The sequence below is a fragment of the Sus scrofa genome, chromosome 13 (assembly GCF_000003025.6).
Source record: "Sus scrofa isolate TJ Tabasco breed Duroc chromosome 13, Sscrofa11.1, whole genome shotgun sequence".
Lineage (NCBI taxonomy): Eukaryota > Metazoa > Chordata > Mammalia > Artiodactyla > Suidae > Sus > Sus scrofa.
In genome coordinates, this window is record NC_010455.5 from 122,842,999 (window position 1) to 122,870,064 (window position 27,066).

At 38.2% G+C, this 27,066-nt stretch overlaps 1 protein-coding gene across 5 annotated transcripts in view; it reads left to right on the forward strand.

Annotated features, from left to right (window-relative positions):
- The window catches only part of VPS8 (VPS8, CORVET complex subunit), a 259,945-nt gene that overhangs the window by 149,318 nt on the left and 83,561 nt on the right, over positions 1-27,066 (forward strand). For all 5 annotated transcript variants that reach the window (XM_021069974.1, XM_021069973.1, XM_021069976.1 and 2 more), the window contains 4 exons: positions 3,616-3,662; positions 17,727-17,874; positions 22,130-22,219; positions 26,237-26,279. In XM_021069974.1, coding sequence (XP_020925633.1) covers positions 3,616-3,662; positions 17,727-17,874; positions 22,130-22,219; positions 26,237-26,279 — 328 coding nt within the window. The remainder of the gene's footprint in view (positions 1-3,615; positions 3,663-17,726; positions 17,875-22,129; positions 22,220-26,236; positions 26,280-27,066) is intronic.

Below are 27,066 nucleotides of genomic sequence, written 5' to 3' on the forward strand. Positions count from 1 at the left end.
TCTTTTGCTTTAGTACCTGAAGCTATATTCTCTTCGGGGTTCATGTTATTTATTCAGACTTTTGTCCTGCTCCAATTAGGATGGAGGATGCTGACTATTTAGAATTTTTCGGAGTTCCCGTCGTGGCGCAGTGGTTAACAAATCCGACTAGGAACCATGAGGTTGCGTGTTCGGTCCCTGCCCTTGCTCAGTGGGTTAACGATCCGGCGTTGCCGTGAGCTGTGGTGTAGGTTGCAGACGCGGCTCGGATCCCGAGTTGCTGTGGCTCTGGCGTAGGCCGGTGGCTACAGCTCCGATTGGACCCCTAGTCTGGGAACCTCCATATGCCGCGGGAGCGGCCCAAGAAATAGCAACAACAACAACAACAACAACAAAAGACCAAAAGACAAAAAAAAAAAAAAAAAAGAATTTTTCTTGGAAAATCATAGCTAGACTACAGCTATATTAATGCTGAATATTGAGCTGCTCAGTTTGAAGTACTATTTGATGGACCTATATTTCACTACCATGGCAGTGCTAGTAGTGAGTTTTGCTTACCACCATTGTAGCCACAAGTGGTAGAGATAGGGAACAGGACAGTGAGAGGGACATGTAACAAAAACCCGGAGTCTTCAAGTGGCAGTAATAGTGGTACGGTATAGCTATGCAAAATGGAAACCAGAGCAGTGAATGGGAGGCAGTTGGCATGAGAGGCAAAGATGTGGAATTCACTCATTTACACACTGCTGTGGCCCCACTCTGTTCCACAGTATGGGAGATTCTAGGGGGCATTATCTTTTCTGTAATTTTTCCTATGGAACAGAGAAGCACATATACAACCACACTACAGTGATATAAGCTCTACATGAGACATATGTAAAAAAGTGCTGTAGAAACAAGAGGAGAGAGTGACAGTATGAGAGCGTCGAACAAGAGTTCCCAGATATGAACTGAACTGGGTCTTGAATAATTGGCATAAATTTTTTAGGCAGAGAATTGTGAAGGGCATTCTGGATAAATTCTTCTGGGTATGTAAAATCTTGAAGGCATGAAGCAGCGTAATATTTAGAGACTGATATGGTAGGAACAATGGTGAAAGAAGCATTAGATAAAGCTGAAAGGTATGTTGGGGGTGGGAATTAAAAGTATGGAGACTGGAAAATAGAATTTGGGGGCTGATACTGAACAATCTTATATGTAATGCTAAGAAATTATGTTGTATTTTTTGTGTACTGGAGAATTGCTAAAACTTTTTAGGCAAAGGCATGATACCATTAGATTCATTTTATAGAAAATTAGCATTGTTTTGTGGAGAAAGGACGGGCAAAGAGAGCAAATGGAGAAGACCAGTTAGACCGTTTGGAAGGTGAAAGGTCTTGGCAAGAAATGGTGAAGGCAGTGATAGTGGAGAGGACAGGTATGAAATATGTTTGTGAAATAAAATGTGTAGGGCTTGGAAATTAGTTGACTATGGTGGTTGGAGTTAAAAATGACTTCCTAATATAGGGTTTGTTATCCAGCATGCTGAGGTTCATTAACTCAAGATAAAGACTCATCTATTAACTCAATAAATATTTACATACCTGGGGAGGGCCAAAAACACATTGATAAAGTGCTGAGGATACAAAAATGTATATGGTTGACCCTTGAACAATGGGGAGGTTAGGGATGCCTACTTCAGTGCAGTCAGAAATCCTCATACAGGAGTTCCTGTCATGAATGACTCAGTGGTTAGTGAATCTGACTAGTATCCATGAGATGCAGGTTCGATCCCTGGCCTCGCCCAGTGGGTTAAAGATCTGGCATTTACCATGAGCTGTGGTATAGGTCACAGATGCAGCTTGGATGCTACATTGCTATGGCTGTGGTGTAGGCTAGTGGCTACAGCTCCGGTTAGACCCCTAGCCTGGGAACCTCCATATGCTGTGGGTGTGGCCCTAAAAAGCAAAAAAACAAAAAACAAAACAATCCTCATATAACTTTGACTTAGCAAAAATTTAACTACTAATAGCTTACCGTTGACTGGAAGCCTTACCTATAAAGTAAACAAGTTAACACATGCTTTGTATGTTATATTCATTAAGCACTATATTCTTATAATAAAGTGAGCTAAAGAAAATGTTATTAAGAAAATCATAAGGAAGAGAAAGTATATTTATGGTGCTCAACTATGTTTATCAGTACTGTAAATTTGAATCATCTTTTATTTTTTTCGCTTTTTAGGGCCACACACTCGGCATATGGAGGTTCGCAGGCTAAGGGTCCAATTGGAACTACAGCTGCCAGCCACAGCCACAGCCATAGCAACATCAGCATCAGATCCGAGCTGCGTCTTTGACTTACACCACAGCTTATGGCAACACCAGATCCTTAATCCACTGAGTGAGGCCAGGGATGGAACCTGCAACCTCATGGTTCCTCGTTGGATTCATTTTCATTGTACCACAATAGGAACTCCTATATCATCTATTTACAAAATGAGTCATCTGTCAATATTGTCTTATACAAAAACACTATAGATGTTATACATGTTACTAAACTAGGCATCAAGTATGAAATGATAACATGAAAAATAAATTCTTATTTATTTACAGGTTTAACAATTCATGCATTGATAATGAAAAAAGCGCTATGATTGCTTTATGATAGCCTAGAGTAATCAATATGATTGCTTCATGGTAGGGGAACCTATCCACTGAGTGAATCATGAAATTTTTATGGCATAGTGTATTATAGTTGTACTCATAATACAGTATTGGAAACATTGTTACTTTAAAAAAAAGCGTGTGATGGTAAATCGATAAGCAGTTTCTCCAATTACGAAAGAGAGAGAGAGAGAGAGGAGAAAGAGAAAGAGGCATATTTTACATTATCATTCACCTTATGCCTCTGTAATGGAAAACATTCACGTATAAGTTCAACTGTTCAGTTCATATCTGTTCAAGAGTCAACTGTAAATGTATCCCTGTGCCTGCGGAAGAAGACAGATAAGCCGAAAATTAATCGTGGAATAGTTTGACTTGAATGATGATAGAGCACTGCCCAGGATCCTGAATTGCCAAGAGAGTCAGTGACATACACAAAGTCCTATAGCTAAAAAGTGGAAGAAACAGAACCTACATCTGAAGGCATATTAATTGCTCACCTGTTGCACTTTGCTGTCTCTTCTGCAGTTGACTGTACTGGGGAGTTAGCTTTTGTGGTAGTGATTGTTATTTGGGCCTCGACCTCCCACCCCACCTAGACTACTATCTCACAGTAGGCCATTGTAGCAGGGAGGACCAGGTAAAGGCAGTGTGAGCCCCGTGGTGCCGCCAGAGCTGTTTGTAGCACCTGCCATTCCAGGATCTTCATGCTGGGAACCAGTGAGGGATTTGTCTCAGTGCAGGACTTCTTTTTTTCCTTCTTGCAATAACAAGGTGTTTGTATTTCTTTTACACTCAGAATTGAATATATGACAATGATTAGAATTACTGAGCGGAAATTACCTCTAATTAGAATTTCTTAGATCTCCAGAGAGGGTTTAATGGAAATAATCATATGAATGTGTGCTTTTTAGAGTTGTTCTTTACCATGGCCTTGTTTGAAGAACTTGTTTTAATATTCAACTGTATTTTTTATTCTTTTTCTATTCAGAACCAGGTTTTGCTTTTCAAATTTTTGAGGAGTCTTCTTGACCCAAGGTATGTTAATAAAATTTAGTTTTTCATCATACATAGGTGAGAAATCAAAGGAAATAAATTGAGGTTAGGAAACCAGCCCATGATACGCAAATAGTGCAGTTAGCTCTTGATTTTTGATATTATTAGGAATAATAGTTACAGAGATTATTCCAAATACATGATTAGATAATTGGTTACATCTTGAGTAGTCTTGCTTCCATTTGAACATGCGCATACATGATAAGTTGTCTTCAGTGTAAATAAAATAATGAAGGCATGACAAGAGGACGTGTCTCAGAATTTGGTAACTATCTAGCTTCCCCCAGCTATGCTAGCTTTACTCCTTCTGATTCCTTGTTTCATGGTGTAGGTTGGTAGCTTTGCTTTTCAAAGTAAACACCTCCTTCCCAGCTCACCTCTAAATTTATTACCCTTTACGCTCTCATTTGAAGTGTTTAGATTTAAATAACTTTCCTGGAGGTGTGAGAAGGAAAGTTTAAATGTTTTTTTAAACTCATCAAATAAAGACTATTGCAAAGAGATGATAAAATTAGTATTGGATCTGTAAGCAAAGCAGCTTTGTATGCGAGATCTTAATATCTTCCTGTGACGAAGTGTGTAATACACTAAGAGCTGAGTGTAATATTTAACATCCTCTAAGATAGTCACTCTTAACTAGAGTTTTGCGTCAGAATCACCTAAGAAACTTTAAAAAATATAGTTGCCTGGGCCTAACCCCACAGAATCATTGTAGGTGGGGATATTTTTGATGTACATCTTAGAGTTAAGCATCACTGGCTTAAATGTAATATTCTAGGATGACATAGCTCTCACATTATATATACAAATTTCTAAGTCGCATTATAATGTACACTAGCCATTGAAAATCATCATATACTTACTTTAGAGATTATAATATTATAAAAATATAAAGTTTTGGTAATTCTAGTGTTCTGTGCTATTTTTAAATACCAAAATACCAAGAATTTTGTGCATTGTAATAATTTTTTGAAATTTCAATCATTTAAACCTTAAGCAGGCTATGCTTCATTTAAATTTAGAGTCAAACAGATGTGCATGTGCAGATGTTGAGGAAAGCAGTCTGACTGCTTCCCCTCCTGCACTCCAGTTCAAAGTGTCTGTGTTTAAATTCCCTGTTTTCAAAATATTGCTGAGGCTAGGCACCTTTTTTTTTTTTTCATTTTCTGTGAATCATTTGCACTTCCCTCAGATCCAGTTTGGTCTCTAGTCTACCCCTAGAATTAACTGATGGAGGTTATCTTAAAATTAAAGGGTAGGAGGGAAGGAATAACGCTGGGAGAGGGGTGGGGAGAGCTGGGGGAGGAGATGAGAGAAAGGCAAGGGACCTGGGGGACTGTGCTGGGTGGAAGAGAGAGCAGGTGCTCAGCCCTGCCTCTGGAGCCTGTGCAGCTTTCTTTCCAGGGCAGAATTCCTTCTCTTCCTTTCTTTTATCCTCCAGCGTCAGATCCATTCTCTTAGGGCCTGACTCCTCTTCCCCTAGGATAGTTTATCTTAACCAAGTCCTTACTCTTCTTCAACTATTCTAGAGAGAGACTTAAGCTGGAAGGACAGAGAAGTTTAGCTTTGACGTTGGCCTTTTCTCACATGTAACCAAGTATAGAAGACGATGGTGACCGAATCTCTATGTATGTACGCGTGTATTAGGTTAAAAGAGATTTACTGAATACACTGCTAAGGGAAGCACTGGGCATGACAGCTTATCTGCCCTAGGATAGTGTTTTGGGCTTTTTTTAATTAAAGGAACTGGTGTCCCCCCTCCATTCCTGCCATGCAAATAAAGTATTGAAACGTGGCTGATATTCAAGGCTGCTCATTAGTCAGGTGGAGGTTCACACAGAATGGCTTGTATATGAAACAGCTTCCACATTCCGTGATAGATCGGCAGCGCCAAATCTTTGGCATCTGGGCAAAGGTCTCATCTGTAGCTGCTTCATGCTGAGAGGGGGGCGACATGTTGGGCCTATCTGCAATTGTCAGTCCATCAAGGGTTCTTTGTGCCAATAGACTGGAATTAAAGTCATTTTGGTAATTTAGGAAGCTGGTCTAAAGGGCTTAGGGAAAGTGGAGTTTCTGGTGAAATGAGTTGAAAAACCTAGTCAGTCCATCTAAAGATGGAACTGTTGGCTTCCAAAAGAAACTAGATCAGTAAAAAGAATGATTGTAACTAGGGGCAGGGGTGAGAACCAGGTTGCACTTGGTAATGTATTGCTTTTTTTGCTCTTGCCCTCGAAACTTGAATTAGTAGGATTTTCATTCCTCTATGTGGCCATATATAGTTTATGCATATTTGATTTATTTACGCATATTTATTGAATTGCTTTTGAAGGAGTAACTTTTTATTTTGTCAATAGCATTTTCAAGGGAACTAACAATCTAGCTGAATTCTTACGTATATTTCTCTATTTTCTGTATCCAATTTAAGTTATCTTTGCTATGTAAGTAATGTCCTCTGTAGAATTAATTGACCTACAAAGATATTGGTGGCATCTGTATGTAGAAAGATTAGATAGTTTTGAAGGGAGGGAGGTTAATCCTCCAGAAGCCAATTATTTGCCTGAATTGAGGCCAACAGCTTGGAAGAGAAAGGATTTGCATCCTCTACCAGTTTCCTTCTTTGGGACAGCTGCTACACAAAGCCATACCCCACCCCCACTCCTTGTGTGCATTCCTGCTGGCCAGGAATTCTCCTGCCGTATTTACATCCAGATGCAGGTCCTTTGTGAAGTGGGGCTGCTTGATGGATAATGCAAAAGGACACTGATAGTTTTTGTGGAGCTGTGAGCTTCGTAAGGAATAAAGAGAATTTGCAAGGATCTTTATATTCACAGTATTTTCCTTGGTATGATTTTCCTGGTAATGTCGATTTAGCCTTGCTTAACAATGCCCTGAAGGCCTCTGAAATATATGGTATAATTTTCTTGTAGGAAAAAAAAAGCACATAAAATGTTGCATTGTATTTCCAAGTCTTTAATCAAAATAAAGAAAAAAATTGAACAGTGCTAAGGAAATGAGTATCTTTGCCAAGGAGCAAAACATAGATTATAGAAATGGTTATACATGGGATTTAAAATGAATCTGTCACTGTTTCTGTAGATAATTTTGAAGGTTCATTTTAAGATATTGACAGAGTGTTGAAATAGCATATTTCAAAGTTAAAAAATAGAACATTATATGTGTTCATGAACTTTGACATATAAAAATTCCCTCCTACTTCAGTGAGTGCCTGTCAGCTTGGCCAGGCTTTTACCACCAGATAGCGTTTGGTTAGTGTTTTTGCCAGCAGCTCAAATTCAGCCTTCTTAACCCTAAAACATCATCTCCTAATCTCCTTTCAGATAAATTAAGAAAGAGGAATACATGCATGTATTTCTTTTTCTTTTTTTTTTTTTTTTGCCTTGTTTAAGGCCACACCCATGGCATATGGGTCCAATCAGAGCTGCAGCTGCCAGCCTACACCAGATCTGAGCCACACCGCTGACCTACACCGCATCTCACGGCAACGCCAGATCCTTAACCCACTGAGCATAATCAGGGATCAGATGCGCAATCTTATGGTTCCTAGCTGGTTTCGTTTCTGCTGCGCCACGACGGGAACTCCTACATGCATGTGTTTCTTTATTCCTGTTGACTTAAGGAAAAAAAAAAAGCACAGCCTAGAAGTTGGGAGTTGTTTTTTTGGGGTGAAATTAGGACTTAAGCCCAGGAGACAGCATCTCAGGTACCCCTGAGAAACCACGGGGGGTGGGGGGGGTGGAGTGGCTACGATATGTGGATATGTGAGTTTCGGCAGCAAAGGGAGGGTAGTAGGAACAGATTTACAGAAAACCAGTTTCTAGGGGAAGATGTGAAGGTCTGGGTTTACTAGGATCACTCCTTTGATATGCATCTCGCTGTGGGCCAGTCTTTTTTCTTACTTTCCTGAGTTCCCACAGGGCTTACCAGCCCACCCTTGGGAGTAACTGCATTTGTTCACTTAACTACAGCCCCGAAGAGGAAAGGGGAAATATCAAGAGACAAGTGATAAAGGTGAGGGCCAGGTGCATGCAGCCTTGCACACATTTCACAGGAGTTTGTTGCTGGTCTTCTCCTGAAGGTTACAACTAGTCACAGACATCAGGCATCATGAAGGATTTTAGCGTTTTTCTAGATATGAGGAGATGCAAGGATTGGGCTCATAAAATCTTCTAAAAATATCTTAACTATCTGAAGACCTGTTCTTCCAGTTTTCCCAGCGAACAGAGTGCCTCAGTCCTGGTTTCCACTCTGAGCTCTGATCAGTGGTGCAGCAAGGCAGCATATACAGTGGCCCATATTTTAATTCATGTAGAGGCTGATGGCAAGTGTCTGTCAACTAAAAACATACAACCTGAAAGTTGAGAGTTAAGTTTTATTTGGGGGTGAAATTAGGACTTAAGCCCAGGAGACTACTCCTAGGAGGTGAGGGACGGAGCTAGGATATATGAGTTTTGCAACAAAAGGAAAATAGTAGGAACAATAGGTTTACAGATAACCAGATTTACAGAAAACCAGTTTCTGTGGGAAGATGTAAGGGTCTGGGCTTACCGGAATCACTCCTCCTTTGATACGCTCCTCAGCTATGGGCCAGTCTTTGTTTCTTTCCTGAGTTCCCTCAGGGCTCACTGGCCCACCCTTGGGAGGGGCTGTTCTCACAGACGACGTCTTCTGTTTTGTCTACTAACTGCAGCCCAGGAGGCTGTATTTCAGAGCTAGCTGCCCCAAAGAGGAGAGGGGAAATATACAGAGATGTCATAAAGGTGAAGGGGGAGGCTCATGCAGCCATGTGCCCATTTTACAGAAGTTTGCTGCTGGTCTCGTGAAGGTTACTGCTAGTCACAAACATCAGTCATCATTGAAGGATTACATTGTTTTCCTAGATATGGGGAGATGCAAGAATTAGGCTTGTGAAGTCATCTAAAAATATATAAGTATTTGAAGACCTATTTTTCCAGTTTTCCCAGAGCACAGAGTGCCTCACTTCTGGTCTCCACCTGAACTCTGCTCAGGGGGTGCTATAGGTCAGCGGCTGCAGTGGCTCATGTTTTACTCCATGTAGAGGCTGATGGCAAGTGTCAGACTTCAGTTCACATGTCAAACTTAAGTTCACGTTCCTTAATTCAGTAATTCTTTATAATGAGATTGCTCTCTGCTCAGTAATGTATGAGAGGTTGAAATAGCTCAAAATTATACTTAATTTTTTTAAAAAAGTAGATGGGAGGAGTTCCCATTGTGGCTCAGTGGGTTAAGAACCCGACTAGTATCTGAGCGGATGTGGGTTTGGTCCCTTGCATTGCTCAGTGGGTTAAGGATATGGCGTTGTGCAGCTTGGATCCTGTGTGGCTGAGGCATAGGCTGGCAGCTGCAGCTCCAATTCGACTCCTAGCCTGGGAACTTCCTTATGCCACCGGTGAGACCCTAAAAAGAAAAAAAAAGTAGATGGGGGAGATGGCAATACAAATGGGAGAGCATGTGAGCATAGTTGAATACCAAATTGGCAAACATGGCAATGTTAATGTAGAAATAATGCTAAACTGGAAAAACATGTAACATTAAATGGTATGCACACATACTGTTTGTATGTATGATTAAATGATAATCAGATGATGTGGTGAGATTGTTAGGGCAGCCGCCCAGAGTCCCGCAGCTGCAGTGTATCATCTTAGCGACAGCCCTGTGGCTGTAATGTACCAGCTCCAGCAGCTCTTGGCGGCAGCTTATCAGCTCTCTTACCTGGCAAGAAACCAAGGAGAGTTAGAGAACTCAGGTTTATTATGCTGGTGGGCTCTGAGGAGATCGCACTCCGGAGTCTGAGCCCGGAAGAAGTGTTTCACAAGGCTTTTCTGGGCCAGCTCTTCTGGGGTCCGTGCTTGGCCACTGGAGTGAGGTCAGGCAAGGTAGTAGATGTAGAAGCAAGTTTAGAGAAGCAGATGCGTGGGGGAGGGGTGGTTAGGGGCAGTTGGCTGGACTTTGCTTAGTCATCATGGCTGGGGTCTCTCTACCGCTTTATTGGGACATTTTCTCCTACAAGATGTATAGAGCTCAATGGTCACCATATTTGTTGCCGCATAGTTTTGCTTAAATTAGTAATAAAAACGAGAGCAATTGGTAGTAGTTTGGAAGTGTCTGTTCTTTAGTTTTAAAATTTCTGAAACAATGAAAACTGGCATATGGGGGCTACATACTAAATTTTCAAAATTTTGCTTCATTTGTATTTAAAGAAATCTTTGCAAATACCCCAATTTTTTTCCATTTACAATGAAAAGGATGCATATTAAGGTACTTCAAAGCTTTTATAAAATCCTACCCTTGTTTTTAGTTGTATTTATACTACTATCATCTCCATTGTTTTTTGTTTTCTACTCTTTTTCTGCTCCCTCTGATTTTAACTGAGGATTTTATATATGATTCTATTTTTCTTTTCTCTTAGTATATTACACTTCATTTTTTAAACTTTTTCTAGTGGTTACCTTTCAATTTGCAATATACATTTATAACTAATTCCAAGTCCAATTACAAACAACACTGTAGTGCTTCATGGGTAGGTAGTAAAAGTAACTTACTACAGAGGATTCCTAGTGTCTCATAGTATTGATGTCACTCATTTCACTTATTCATAAACTATAATCACTGAATACCTTGTTACTGTTATTCTCTTGAACAAGCTATTATCTGTTAGATCAGTTAAGAATAAGAAAAATGAAAGATTTTACTTTATCTTCATTTATTCCTTTTTTAATGCTCTTCCTTTCTTTATGTGGATCCAGATTTCTAACTTACATAATTTTCCTTCTTTCTCTAGAACTTCTAACATTGTTTGAAAGGCAAGTCTACTGACAACATATTCCCTTAATTTCTGTTTGTCTACGAAAGTACTTCTTTGCTTTCGATAATTTTGCTGGATATGGAAATCTAGTTTGGTAGGTTTTTTCTTTCAACACTTTAGATAGTTCACTTACTTCTTGCTTTCATAGTTATGGGGAGAAATCTGATATAGTTCTTATCCCTGCTTCTCTATAGGTCAGGTGATGTTTTTTTCCCCGTCTTCTGGCTTCTTTCAAGGTTTTGTTTGTCTCAAATTTTGTACAGCTTAAACAGGATATGCTTAAGTGTAGATTTTTGTTGCTGTGGATCCTGCATGATATTGTCTGAATTTCCTGGATCTGTGGTCTGGTAACCTTCATTACTTTGAGGAAGTTCTCTGTTATTATTGCTTCAAAAATTTCTTCTATTTCTTTTTTTCTTTCTTATCCTTATAATATTACCTTTATGTGTATGTTATGCCAAATATATTTGTCCCACAATTCTTGGATATTCTGTTCTATTTCCCACCCCTACTCTCAGTCTTTTTTGCTTTGTACTTCAGTTTTGAAATATTCTGTTGACATATCTTGAAACTCAGTGATTCTTTCCTCAGCTGTTTCCAGGCTATTGATGTACCCATCAAAGGAATTTTTCATTTCTTTTAGTGTTTTTGATTTCTAGCATTTTCTTTTGATTCTTTTTCTTAAAAGAGTTTCCATTTCTCTGCTTACTTTACCATCTGTTCTTACATGTTGTCACTTTTTCCATTAGAGCCCTTCACACATTAATCATAGTTGTTTAAAAGTCCTGTCTGGTAATTCCAACATCTCTGCTATATTTGGTTCTGATGCTTGGTAAGTCTCTTCAAACTGAATTTTTTGTGTGTTTTAGTAGGTCTTGTAATTTTTTGTTGAAAGTTGGACACAGTATATAGAGTGTTAAAGGAACTGAGGTAAATAGTGAGTTTTTATGTTTATTTTGTTAGGAGTTGTGCTATTTACTGTTTGCTATAGCTCTAGGCATCTGAGGCTGAAATTTCCTCAGGAGTCATTTTTGTCGTCCTGACTATCTTTCTGTTTCTCTAAAGACTTCTTCTCAAGTAAATTTTGAGATACGAGATATGCAGTTCTTTGTTCGAATTCCCCCATTGTTATATAGAAGCACTGTTGACATGGTAGTGGGGTTTGGTTGAGGGTGGGGGGATGGAGAAGCACTCCACAGCCCTGTGATTAGCTGCTAGTCTTTTAGTGAGCTTGTGCCCCTGAGCTGTGACCTTCCCAAGTATCTCTCAGTGCCCTGTCCCACTTTAAGTGAGATAGGAAGGCTGGAAGGGGCTGCAGTTGGACATTTCCCTTCCAACACAGGAATGATCCAGTGGCTAGAGTTAGTATTTCCTTCCCCCCAACATGGGAGGTTAGAACAGGCTGGAACTGGGTATTTCTCAGCTTACTTCGGCCCGAGTAAAATCCCAGTTGGTTTGGCTCTGGTGAAATAGTTTCCCTTGAGGGCATATGTACTAGATTGCTAAGGCTGTCTTAATAAAAGCACCACAAATTGTGTGGCTTAAACAACAGAAATGTACTGTCTCAGTTCTGGACACTAGAAATGTTGGCAAATTTGGTTCCTCCTGAAGGCTGTGAGAACAAATGTGTTCCATGCCTCTCCTCCACCTTCACAGTTTGCCAGCAGTCTTTGGCATTCCTTAGCTTGTATAGAAGCCTCACTCTGTTTTCAGCACTCATCTTCCACTGGCATTCTCCCTGTGTGTATGTTTCTGGCCAGATTTCCCCTTCTTTTGAGGACACTGGTCATGTTGGATTAGAGTCCCACCCCACTCCAGTGTAACCTCCCCCTAACTTAACTAATTAGACTCGCAAAGGCTATTTTCAAGTAAGGTTGCCTTGTGAGGTACTGAGAGTTAGGACTTCAGTGCGTAAATTTGGGGGTGCATATTTCAGTCCCTGCAGCAGGCCTTATTAAGAACAAGATGCTCTGGTCACTTCCCCCCTCCCCACTAATGAAACGTGATGTGATTTTTCTCGATCCTCACAGTGAGAACTTGGTGAGCCCCCTGGAGGTAAAACTCAAGAAAGTGTGGGATCTCCCCAACAAGACATGGCCCCTCTGGAATTTTTTAAAATTTATTTTATTAAAGTGTGGTCGTTGTGCAATGTTGTGTTAATTTCTACTATATAGCAAAGTGATTCAGCCATACATATACATATGTATATTCTTCTTCATATTCTTTTCCGTTATGGTTTATTACAGGATATTGAATATAGTTCCCTGTGCTATATGCACCTCTGGAATTTTCAAGCCTTACTGAGCCTCCAGCATTTTGTCAATCACAGTTTAAGTTTTCCTGTCTCAGTACTGGCTCCGGCAGGGGTGGTTTCTTCTCCTGAGCTTCTGCTCTACTTTGCTGTGATTTTTTGTATCCGCCTGTCTGTCTCTCTCACTAATATGAGGAGTGACAGTTTGCTCTGTGACCTCAGTTTTCAGATGGATCCAAAAAAAGAGGTGTGTTTGTTCAGCTTTTTTCCTGTGAGGGTGGAAGTGTTAATTTTCAGGGTTTTTGCTGAAAATGCCAGATCAGAAACTAGAAATTTTTGTTCTCTTTGTGATCAGAATTATGTATGACTATCATAATAGATTTATAGTAGTCTGGCCTAGCATCAGTTCAGATACTAATTCTGTTTAAGGAACGTCTCTATGGTGGAGTCACAGAGATTGCCTCTCTTCTGTCACTACCAATCCATCTATCATTTGGGGGAGGGAATGGTATTCAGTTTCCCAGCCAGACCTGAAAGTATACCAATTTAAGCACTGAGCTTAGATACCAAGACCTGCATCTTTCTAGCCTTCCTAGCCTTCCTTCTACTTAGGCCACATTAAGGCAGTCCCTGCTAATAGGACCAATAGCAGATTTTAGTGATAAGGAGAGCTTTGCATTAAGAAGAAAATATACTTGCAGATAACTGCAGCATTCTTACTGTTATGATAATGGTGGGAAAATTTGTTTCAGCTACCCTATGAAGTTTTATTTGGAGTCCCTGAAGCGTTAGAATGATCCAGATACCGTTTATATTTAATCAGGTTATAGAACTAAATTATTTTTTCTATTTCTGAAATCATTAGGCCCTTATTTCTGTTAGCTTATAAAGTCTGTTCTTCTACTTATGCAGGAGAACACTAAAAAAAAAAAAAAAAAAAAATCACTTTTTTCATGAATATCAGAGAAATAACAAAAATTCTATTACAATTTGAAGGAGGAAGTTTTCACCCTTAATTATTAGTCACAGTAGGGAAATGGAAAGTGGTCAGATTCCCTGAAGATCTTAGATTTGCTCTTACACTGATTCGATGTGGCAGAATCTTTGCTGTTGGACAAAGTGGTGCACTTGTCTGCTTTGATCTGTGTCTCATGAAAGTGTGTATGGGGTTGTGGCTGTTCCTAAAGGAGGGATGGCAGCAGCTGTGGACAGCATATGGGGTCAGCATGGAGATGGAAGGGGCTGAAGCTACTGGGTTCCTTCTTGCTGGAGGACAGGTGTCTGTCTAACCCAGTCGTCTGTCCCGCTCATGGAACATTACTGCTTATTATGTTATAATTTAATACAAATTGTAGGTATTATCTTTGCTACCTATAATTAACATTTAAAGTATTTTTTCAGGCAGATTGGCACATCCAAGTTTTTGCTCAATTGACACAAGAGTATACCATGGTTTAACATGGGGTGTATATGGAAAGCTAAAACTTCAGCTTCATGGCCTTGCAAAGCATCTTCATTGGAATAAAAATTAGATGGAAAAATTTTTTCTTTACTCTTAAGGGTTGTGAGTTTTTACTTGAATTCTCAGTGTGAAAGTTACTGAGTAGTCATAAGTGGGGCACCTCCTCCAAACACTGGGTGTAAGGGGACTGAGCAGAGAGTTCAAACAGTGAGGGTTTAGGCTAAGCTGAGGTGACTTTAACTTGTCAAAACAAGTCACTGAGGGAGGATCTGAGATCCTCTTCTCAGAAATCTAGAAAAGTAGTCTAGACTGGCCTTTTTTGTGTGCAGCTTTTAGAGTGAGAGGGAGGACTAGACCAGACTTTGTCATTCTTGCACAGTATTCATTTTTTTTTTTGTCAAGTATTTTGAAATCAGAATTTAAATTTTTGAATCATCTTAATTTAAGTGTTTCAAAACTGGCATACAGTATATCCTTCCCAAGAAATATCCTACTGTACCAGATTATAATTTAAAATCATTGCAATATTTTAAATCAAATATAACTCAATAACAAATTTGTAAAAATAAGAAAAAATAAAATTATTTTCTCAAATTGAGTAAGAGTGAATATTTTCTCCAACCTGAATTTTAGGATGTTGTTTGTGTGTGTGTGTGTGTGTGTGTTTCACAGGCATACATATACTTTGTTTTAAAGCTGACAAAAGAAAGCCTGTGTGTCTCAAAAAATTCTCCCTTTATATATATTTAAATATTTATATCTTAGTTTTGTTATTAAAATAGAAATTCCCCAAAAAGTAGATAAAGCTTAGGTGTAAAATATATAATTTCAACAGCCATTAAGGTTAGCAGTGGGTATATGGCAAAGCATGTAGTTGATAAGAGACGTAACAGAATTATCTTTGAGGAGTAGATATAACAAATTGCGTTTTTGCATAAGACTGATAAGCAACAGTCAGAAATGGATATAAATTCATTAATGCTACAATTTACTTATTAAAGTTTTGATTATGTTGATGTCTGATCATTTTCCAGCAGACACATTATTTCCCTCAAATGATTGCATCAGAATCTACTCTTTGGGTAATGTGCTTGGTTTGATGCATATTCACATCTTCAGTACTTGTAAAAGATTTGTCAATAAATTTTCTGGAATGATTTAAATAGTGTGATTTATTTAGCAGGTGCTCGTGTCTGATCTTAATTTGTTCCATAACCTTACATTTATAAGACATATTAATAGAAGTCTGATATAGGTGAAATATGAGCCCCCCCCGCCACAGTGTGAGATAAACATCTGGAAAGTACACTGACTCACCTTAATGTCAAGGAACAGTTAGTATTCCCTTTCTCTTTTGCCTAATAGTGTTTTGTTGAGACACAGCCTTGGTCCTGCGTGGAGAACTGTCATTTCCCTGGATGAATCATGGGCATTTCTTATTTTCTCCATGTCGAACTTTCTGACAGGACTTATTCCTAGCTACGTCTGACTTTATAGCCGTAGTTCTTAAAATTTTCAGCACTCTATTCCACTTTTGGGTTCCTCTATTGAAGGAAATCCAAAGATGTACTATTTATTTAAGTTAGTTCCATTTAATTCAATGTGCATTTACTGAGTACCAATTTTTTTTATATGACAACACTGTGCCAATGCTGAGGAAACAGTGATGAATGCAGCACAGTCTGCTTTCAGAATTTATTGTGTAGTTGGGACAAACAGTTAAACAGATAATTTTTAAGTTATATGGTTATAACTGAGATGGTGGTCTACACAGGGAATAGCCAGTCACTTAGCAAAATTCTGCTTTAAAGGCAGTTTTGAAATAGAAACAAACCAAAAAAAAAAAAAAAAAAAAAAAAGGAAAGAAAGAAAGAAACCTTATCTTTGGGATTTATAGCCAATTTGAGGAGATACTGAATCAGCCCATCAGCAAAAATTGCAAACTCCCAGCAGCAGAATTTAGTGAGATCATTATCCCACCTCTGGTCAGGACTGAGTGTCATAAAGCTCCTAATTTGGGAAAGATTCCTGTGTCTAAATATAATTCCTCCTTCTTTAACTGAAACCTCTTACTGGTAAAAATAGAAGTGCTATTTACCATCATTGATAGGATACCTACAACCCCAGATTGTCCTCTCTTGAGTCCAGAGATTCCTACCTGTGACTGCTGGTGCCCTGTACCTGGGTTATAGGTGTGCCTGCAGACTGATTCCCTCAGGTCTCCAGGGGTGGCTCTTAGGGTACCTGGAATCTCTTGCAGTCAATCTTATTTCCTATGGGCCAGACAAACATTGTCATTTTTTTCTGTGCCATTATGAAAAAACTGGGAAGTGTTGCTTTAGACCATTCATCTTTCTTCAGAAGCTTCCAAGCTGTGACTTTGTATCTTTATTTATTTGCTTTTTAGGGCCACACCTGCGGCATAAGGAGGTTCCCAAGCTAGAGGTCCAATCAGATCTATAGCTGCCAGCCTGCACCAGAGCCACAGCAACTCAAGATCCAAGCCGAGTCTGCGACCTACACCACAGGTCATGGCAACACCGGATCCTTAACCCACTGAGCAAGGCCAGGGATCGAACCCACAACCTCATGGTTCCTAGTCGGATTCATTTCCACTGCACCACAGTGGGAACTCCCACTTTGTATCTTATTAACCTTATTCCACTTCTTTATATGAGGAGCTTTGGTTGAGGAATTCTGAAGAGAAGTTAGGACTCCTAGAAGGAACTGACTTGAAGACAGAGAGAATGTGATTCTTGTCTCGCTAGTGAACAGCAGTTGATTTTCTAAATAGTTCCAGTAGTTGAGTGTCCACCACAATAAAACTAATACTCAGCCTTGACAGTTTTGTGCAGGCATTATGAAGAGTGAGCTTTGTGAATAGCTGGCATACAAGGCAAATGAACCATGAATATTTTATATCCTACTATTCAGCCACTTATTTATTTTAATAAGAGCCAAATAATTAGCCCTTGCTCTATGCAAGGCACTGTTGTAGGCCTTGATAATTCATTAGGGGGAGGGTACCTGCTGCCTACCCTCACAGAATTTATAATCTTTTAGAGAAGATAGATAATTAATGAAATAATGACAACACGATATGGTTGGTGCTATAAGGAAAGTAGAATAGGGACAGTAGTTGAGACTGGAAGATGATTTATTATATATGGTTACTCATGGATCAAATTGTTTACATTGAGTCATCTTTGTTTCTTTTACAGCAATAATACATCTCTGGGTATGATTTAGAGGAGGCTTCACTGAGTATCATTTTCTTAATTATTCAGTGTAAACTGAGAAATATTGGGATTTAGAGTATCTCTGATGTAATATATAATGCACCTTAATAACCCAAGTAACATTAAGACTTAATTAACCATTTTACCTGACCAAAAGTAGTCTTGGTTTTAAGGTAACATACTTTTTACCTGGAACCCTGATTATAGATGTGTTTAAATAACACTACTCTCTTCCCTTTTATGTTTTCAGGGAAGGCGTTCATGTAAATCAAGAACTGCTGCAGGTATCTCCCTGTATCACAGAGCAGTACATTGAACTCTTGTGTCAGTTCAGCCCAAACCAGGTTATAGAGACGCTGCAGGTCCTTGAGTGCTACCGCCTAGATGAAACTATTCAGGTAAGACCAATAATGAAGAGAAGGCAAGCGTAAACTTTTCTTCATCATTCACCACTTTAAAAATGAGCAAAGGGAGACTCATATATTAAATTATTTGCCTAAGTTCATACCTAGTAAGTGCTAGCACCTGAGATTGAACTCAGAGAGTCTGACCCCATAACTGCATGCTCTCCATGGCTGCAATAAATTGCTTCCCTGTTTGTTCTAGTAAAGTCAGAAACAGCAAATGTCCATCATTGTTATTAACCAACTTTCACAGGCATTTTCACCAACACAATAAACACAGAGGAAGGAATACTGTAAAACTATTAAAAGAAAAAACCAAGCTCTTACTTGCAGGCTCTGATGGTCAGATAATCCCATTGTGTCATAAGCCTTAACTAGGCTAAATAGCAGTTTGGTATACTTAGCACAGTCATTGCCTTGATTCTCTTTCTTTGTTTTTTTCTGTTTCCAAATGAAATTGTATGTGTGTGTGTACACATATGTGTGTATATATATATATGTGCACATTCTAATCTACCGTAAGAGGCTAGTATGTTTCCTGTGTAAAATTTGTTTTTAAGCCACCATTATATCTCTTTTCCTTAGCACTCAATATTCATGCAACAGTAGCCTGTATTTTCTGCATCTACCTCCTCAACTGCCAGTACGATTAAAAATTTTTTAATCATGAAATATTTCAAATATATAAAACTCTGCTAAACATCAAATACATATGTACCCACCAGCCCAACTTTATAGATGTTAACATTTTGCCACACTGGCCTCAGATCCTTGCTGTTTTATTGTTTGTTTTGGAAACAAAAAGCACCCTTTATCTGTCATGTCTCCCCTGAGGTTAGGTTCAACCTGGAAATGGGAAGTTTATCCTTCCCATCCTTATTTTTCCTGTATATGAATTTACCTGTAAAACACACAGTACAGTTTTGTATGCTTTTAAAATCTGTACTAATGGATTACTACAGTACATACCCTATTCAAATTGCTTTTTATTATTTTTTTTTGCTGCAAATGGCATTAATCTTTTTTTAGGAATTTTATTACATTTATAGGTGTACAACAATCATCACAACCAAATTTTACAGCATGTCCATCCCAAACCCTCAGTGCATCCCCCCACCCCTCAACCTGTCTCCTTTGGAAACTGTAAGTTTTGCAAAGTTTGTGAGTCAGTATCTGCTCTGCAAAGAAGTTCACTGTGTCCTTGTTTTAGATTCCACATATCAGTGATAGCATTTGATGTAGGTGTCTCATTGTCTGACTGACTTCACTTAGTATGATAATTTCTAGGTCTGTTCATGTTGCTATAAATGCCGTTATTTCTTTCCTTTTAATGGCTGAGTAATGTTCCATTGTGTATTAATTTTTTATATAACAATTTTTATCCATGTAGCTCTAGTTCATTCATTTTAATGATAAGATAATAGTCTATTAGTCATTCAGTTTATATATTTCCCTATTTATAGACATTCAGATTGTTTCCAGTCTCTTACCATTATAAACAATGCTACATCAGACATCATTGTATGTCTCTTCTCTGTGCCCATGTGAGGTTTAAATAGTATACCTGAAAGTGGAATTCTTTAGACAATAGAGTAGCTTAATTCTACTGATACTGTTGAGTTTACTTCTTACTTGTTTCCATTTGCATTATTAGTGTTTGAAATTTGCTGTTTTTCCACATCGTTGCTGATTCCTAATATTTTTGGCCTTCTTAATTTTTGCCAGTGTGATGGTTACATTGATTACTCATGACACTTTGGATTTTCTTTTCTCTGAATTATCTCTTCATATCATTTACCATTTTCTTATTGAGGCTTTTCCCTTTTATTATTGATTTCTAGAAGCAATTTCTAATTTCTGAATCTCTAATCCTTTGCTGCTTTTATATGTCAGAGATGGCTTTTTCAGTCTATTATGGCATGTTTTTTTAACTGGGTTTTAGTGACTTCTACTTTATTTTATCAGTCTTTTCCTTTAAAGTTAAAATTGTGTGTGTGTGACTTTTATTTCCTATGTAAAGGCATTAAAGATAACCTCTTATACGAGTTTCACAGTTTGGCTTTTTTTCATTTAGCCTTTTAATCCATCTGGAATTTATTTTTATAAACAGATCAAGAGAAGGATTTATGTTATGTTTTTCTATGTGGATTGCTAATGGTCCATGTGGCATTTTACTGTCCTTTCTTTACCTATTTATGATGCAAAATTGCAGTACACCAAACTCCCAAATACACATAGATCTTTTTTGTGAATTCTGTCCTGTTCTTTTGGTCATTTGTCTTTCCCTGTACCCACTCCACATATTTTAATTAAGACAACTTTAAAATAAGGTTTATTATTTGAGGGAAGAGTCTTCCCTCCTCATTCTTTTCCTTTCTAATTCTTTGGCTACTTTTGTCCTCTTAACTATTGCACATCAATTTAGGAATCACATTGTCACATTCCTATGAAAATAATGTATTCTTCTGGATCTTGATGAAAAAAATACATTGAATTTATAGATTAATTCAGGGAAGATTGACATCTTATGGTATTGTCTTAACATTCAGGAACATGGTTGCCTTTTAAAAATGTCTTTTGTGCTCTTTGGTGAGGTTTTATAACTTTATGTAACACTTTTACATAAGGCTTTTGCACATTTTCTTAAATTTGTCCCTAGATGCTTATACTTTTTGTTAATATCGTAAAGGAAATTTTTTGAAATGACTTTTTGTATTGGTTACTGCTGGTTTATGTTACTAAATTTTGTGCATTGTTTTATATCTAGCAACCAGGCTGAATTCTTCTTTTTTTTTTTTTTTTTTTTGTCTTTTTGTCTTTCTGCCATTTCTTGGGCCGCTCCCCGCAGCATATGGAGGTTCCCAGGCTAGGAGTCTAATCGGAGCTGTAACCACTGGCCTACACCAGAGCCACAGCAACATGGGATCCAAGCCTCATCTGCAACCTACACCACAGCTCATGGCAACGCCGGATCCTTAACCCACTGAGCAAGGCCAGGGATAGAACCCGCAACCTCATGGTTCCTAGTTAGATTTGTTAACCACTGAGCCACGATGGGAACTCCCCTGAATTCTTCTTTCATTCAGATAGTTTCCAAATTTTTTATGACAATAATACTTTATGAGAATAATGGTAGTTTTTTTTTCTTTTCTATCCTTATACTTTTTTCATTTTCTTATCAGATGTCCAGGAGCTCTGGGATATTATTGAATAAAGGTGCTGATGTTAGGCATTCTCACCTTATTCCTGATTTAAAAGAGGATGTATCTAATGTTGTATGTTAAATATGTTGTTTATTGTAGGACTTGGATAATTTTTATTAAATTATGAAAGTTCCAGTTCAGGTTAGAGTGGTTAGTAATTTTTAATTTTTGTCAAGGTTGAGAATTGCATTTTATTGACTACTTTCTAAAGGATCATTGTTTCCTCCTTTGATCTGTTAACCTGTTAATATGTTATTTGTGCCTCTCTTTTTTCTTACTCCTAAGATAGTTTTATTTTACTTCATTAGTTTTTTCCAAGACTCATGTAGGTTTTTTTTGTTGTTGTTGTTTTGTTTTTTGTCTCTTTGTCCTTTTAGGGCCACACTCACGGCATATGGAGGTTCCCAGGCTAGGGGTCAAATCGGAGTTGCCACAGCAATGCCAGATCGAGCCTCGTCTTCCACCTATACCACAGCTCAGGCAACGCTGGATCCTTAACCCACTGAGCAAGGCTAGGGATCAAACCCATGTCCTCATGGATACTAGTTGGGTTCATTAACTGCTGAGCCACGATGGGAACTCCCTCATTTAGGATTTTTTTTAAAACCTCTCTATTGTTTGTTTTTTCTTTGACATTCTTTTCTGTATTTATTTTCTTTTATCTTAGCTTAATTGGTATTTATTTTTTATTTAGAAAAATCTTAGTTTATTAATTTTTATTAGGATCCACAAGTTTTCATTGCTATTTTGTCCTAAATATTTTATATATAATTATACTTTTCAATTTCTGGCATATATTATTATTTATATATATATGTTACCTTTTGTGCAATGATATACCTAATTCAGTTAAAGTCCCAAATGGGCCACTCTATGACCAGAAAGTCAAATATTTGTATATTATACTATAGAGTAACACACTACTAGAGTCTGAATTTAGTATTTATTATCATGGGGTTTTTTTCATCCTTAATAGGAAATAGGAGTTTCTGACTCCACAAATAAGATTTATGAACAAAAAAGCTTTCTCTTTTCTTCTTTCCTAGATTTCCCAGAAATATCAGCTTCATGAAGTCACTGCTTATCTATTAGAAAAGAAAGGTGATATTCATGGTGCCTTCTTAATAATGCTAAAGGTAACATTTTACTCTATTTGCTTTGTCGTGTTCCTATCTACCCTTCTATTTATCAGTTCATCTTTTTTTGAGGTATAAATGACATACAACATTGTGTAACTTTTCATCAATCTATATTTTTTATGTTTCAGAGTTGCAGGCAATAGTACATTATCTCTAAATATTTTTATCATGCATGTCATTGATTAGAATCAATCTTAGTGGTATTTTTTTAAGTGGTATTTACATACAGGAGAAGGCACAAGTTTTAAAGGTACCATTAAATGAGTTTTAACAAATGCACACACATGTGTAACCCTAGTCCCTAACAAGATAGAGAATATACCTTCACCCCAGAAAGTTCCTTCACAGTCTTTTCCCACTTCTGTCCCCCATAGAGAACAACTCTTCTGATTTTTACCCAGTGGGTTAGGTTTGCCTATTTTATTCATTCATTTTAATGGTATCATCCAATAGATACTCTTAATTTTTCTTTCATTTGGCACAATTTTTTTTTTTCAGTGCTGTACCCATGGCATATGGAGGTTCCCAGGCTAGGGGTCAAATCAGAGCTGTAATAGCTGGCATACAGCACAGTGACAGCAGCGCCAGATCTGAGCCGCGTCTGTGACCTACAGCTCATGGCAACAACGCTGGATCCTTAACCCACTGAGTGAGATCAGGGGTCAAATCTGTGTCATCATTGTTGCTAGTCAGAATTGTTTGCACTGAGCCATGACGGGAATTCCTGGCATAATTTTGAGACTTTTCTCTGCTATTGCAAGTGTCAGTAGTTTGTTCCTTTTATTGCTGAGTACTATTTAATTGTATGACTATATCACAGTTTATGCATTCTCCTGTTGATGGATACTTGGGCTATTTGTAGTTTTTGGTTGTTAAGAGTAAATTGCTATAACCACTCTTGCACAAAAATGTTTTCTTTTCCTTGGAGTCAATACTAAGGAATGGAATTGGCACATCACAGGATAGGTGTAGGTTTATTTTTATAGGAAATTAACAGACCTCTTTCCAAAGTAGTTGTAAAATTTTATGTTCTACCAATACTATCTGAGAATTTTGGTTGTCCCACATTCCTACCAACAGTTCTATCAATTTTTGAGAAAAATTTTTTCTATTCTTTTAATTGTTGTAAAATATACGTAACAAAATGTACCCTTTCAGTGGCATGAAGTATATTCACATTGCTATGTAACCATCACCATCATCCATCTCCAGAACTTTTTTACTTCCCAAACCCACTAGATAATTACTCCCCATTCTTCCTACCCCCAGCACCTGACAAACCACCATTCTACTTTTAGGCTCTATGAATTTGATTACTCTAAGTACCTCTAAGTACCTGATATAAAAGGAATCAGAGTATTTGTCCTTTTGTGTCAAGCTGATTATACTTAGCATAATGTCTTCAAGATTTAGCCGTGTTGTAGCACATGTCAGAATTTCATTTATTTTAAGGTTGAATAATATTCCATTTTATGTATATAGTACATTTCATTTTTCCATTGATTCCTCAGTGGACACTTGGGTTGCTTCCACTTTTTTTTTTTTTTTTAATTGTTATTTCCCCAACACATTTTTTTTCCCCACTGTACAGCATGGGGACCCAGTTACATATACATGTATACATACTTTTTTCTCCCATTATCATGCTCCGTCATAAGTATCTCAGTGCTACACAGAGAACAGTAATACACAATGTTAATCCATTCCAAAAGCAATAGTTTGCATCGGTTAACCCCAGGTTGCCAATCCATCCCACTCCCTCCCCCTCCCCCCGAGCAACCACAAGTCTTTTCTCCATGATTTTATTTTTTGTGGAAAGGTTCCTTTTTGCTGTATATTAGATACCAGATATGAGTGATATCATATGGTATTTGTCTTTATCTTTCTGACTTACTTCACTCAGTATGAGAGTCTCTAACGCTGCCATGAACATGGGTGTACAAATATCTTCTTGAGCCCTTGTTTTCAGTTCTTCTGGGTATACACCCAGAAATGGGATTGCTGAATTAAATAGTAATTCTGTTTTTAATTATTGAGGAACTGCCATATTGTTTTCCGTAGGAGTTATATATCATTTTACATTCTCACCAGGAATGCACCAAGGTTTCAATTTCTCCTCACCAACACTTTTTCTTTTTCTTCTTTTCTTTTTCTTTCTTTCTTTTTTTTTTTTTTGTCTTTTTGCCTTTTCTAGGGCTGCTTCCGGCGGCATATGGAGGTTCCCAGGCTAGGGGTCGGAGCTGTAGCTGCCAGCCTGCACCAGAGCCACAGCAATACGGGACCTGAGCCGCGTCTGGGACCTATACCACAGCTCACGGCAACTCTGGATCCTTAACCCACTGAGCAAGGCCAGGGATCGAACCCGCAACCTCATGGTTCCTAGTTGGGTTCATTAACCACTGAGCCACGACGGGAACTCCAACGCTTTTCCTTGATAGTAGCCATCCTGAAGTGTGTGAAGTATTAAATATCAATTTTTAAAACATTGTCATCTAGCTAGAAATAGAGTAAGGATGTCCTCTTTTTATTAAGCTGTGAGCTGCGGTGTAGGTCACAGATGTGGCTCGGATCTGGCGTTGCTGTGGCTCTGGCATAGGCCAGCGGCTCCAGCTCCTATTAGACCCCTTGTCTGGGAACCTCCGTATGCCACAGGTGCAGCCCTAAACAGCCAAAAAGATGTAATAATAATGATGATGATGATGATAATAAATGGTTCATATTAGCTTGTAGTTTTTTTTCTTGCCTCATAATTGTGAACCAAGCCAGGAACAGTACTCCACCTAGGATTTGTATAGGCTCTTAACCTCTTTTAATCTCTAAGTTACTCCTGCATCTCTTTTTTCCCTTGCAATTTATTAGTTGATGATACCATAAGCCTGATGTAAAGGATGAATAAAAGCATTCCTGGCTTGGATGGGGAATGGAGAACAGGAGATCCTCGAAGGGAATAGACAGTCATTTACAAAAACATGATAATACAATGAAATAGGAACTGCTAGGAGCTGAGCCTGTAGCTCTCCTAGGGCTCAACTATCAACATATAGGTAGGTCAGGCTAGTGACAAAGGTACCAGCTTTGGAAAGATTTTGAGGGCCATGCTAAAGAATTAGGACTGATTCTGTTTTCACACAGGTTCAACTAAAAGTTTTTAAACAAGGAACTGTGTGATACCGTTTGTTTCATAAAGACTGACCTGCTGACTGCAGGATGATCTGTGAGGTGCAGAGGAGGAGGAGGTAAAACTGGAAGCAGAGAGCACTTGGGAGGCTCTTGTACTGATACAGGTGTCAATCAGTAGGGCTTAAGCTGGAAGTGGCAGTGCTGTTGGAGTGAAAGAGGAGGATTTGAGAATTTACTGATCATTTGAATATGTTATGCAGTGAAAAAGAGCGAGTGGTTAATGATGATTATGATTTTTAACTTAACATTATTAGCCTGTAAGGGACCTCAAGGAAAGGAGCGAATTTGAGGTAGAAGTGATAGATTAAGGTCAGCTTCAGTGTATATTAAGAAGCCTTTGGAATATCAGTTAAGGGTATCTAAGGGTCTAGCATTCAACAGAGCAGTGGATACTACAACTGCATATTTAGGAGATGTCACACTCAAGACTGTGTATGCCCTGTATTGTGGTGATAGACTCGCCATGTCCTTTTATATTCCCATTCACACTGTTTCTCATAATCCACTATGAATTTTATTCCTTTATCCGAAGCACAGATTATTCCTAATCCTCCATTACTGTGCCTGAAGATTGTCTGTGGTGGCTAAGTGGTGGTAAAACAGAAGCAAAAGTGGGGCAGAATAAGTGATAATTAATATTTGGGTCATTACCAGTGCTACTAGCTATGTTTTATGTGTGTGTGTGTATGTAATGATTCTGTATATATATTTAATGATTCTCTTCTGAATAATAGAGATCATTCTTAATAACCTTTTATTGGGGGGTTTTACATTTAAATATGTTAATTCAGACTTTGGTGGATTAGAAATAAAAGTGTTCCTTTTACCTCCTAGAGACTACAAAGCAAACTTCAGGAGATAATCCATCAAGATGAAAGTAAGTTTTTTTGGGGTTTTTTTTTTTGGTCTTTCGAGGGCCGCATCTGCGGCATATGGAGGTTCCCAGGCTATGGGTCGAATCAGAGCTGTAGCCGCTGGCCTGCATCACAGCCACAGCAACGCCAGATCTGAGTCTCATCTGTGACCTACACTTCAGCTCATGGCAACACTGGATCCTAAACCCAGTGAGCGAGGCCAGGGATCGAACCTGCATCCTCATGGATGCTAGTCAGATTCACTTCCACTGAGCCGCAACAGGAACTCGTAAGTTCTTGAGTATAATTTACAACTCCTTTTTCCATGGGTCCCATCCCGTGTTTTAAAATACATTAAATGATAAATTGCATTTATTAAGTAATAATTACATTGATCTGCATAATAACTGTTTACCTTAACATTGATCCCAATTTTAGCTTGTTTTCAAGGGCTCATAACAGGAAGTAATCTAAACCATTGTGGTTCTATGATGCTGATTGTCAGTAGAAGTCATTGTACAGAAAATTAGGTACCCTTCATTGGTATTGATTAACTTTTTGGTTATATTTCTGTACTTATGTTTTGGTTATTATAAATGAGGTATATAACCAATGTCTTAAAAAATTACTGTAATAATCTGAACAACAGCAAAGCAGAGCTTCTAACCAACAAGTAATAGCCAGTGTTTCTCTACTAAATTTATATAATTTTAGCACAAAGCAGTAAAATTTGACAGTTTAGAATCTTGAACGGCTTTGTCACAGATAGACATATAATTCCTATTATATTCCTTGATGTTAAAAAATTGT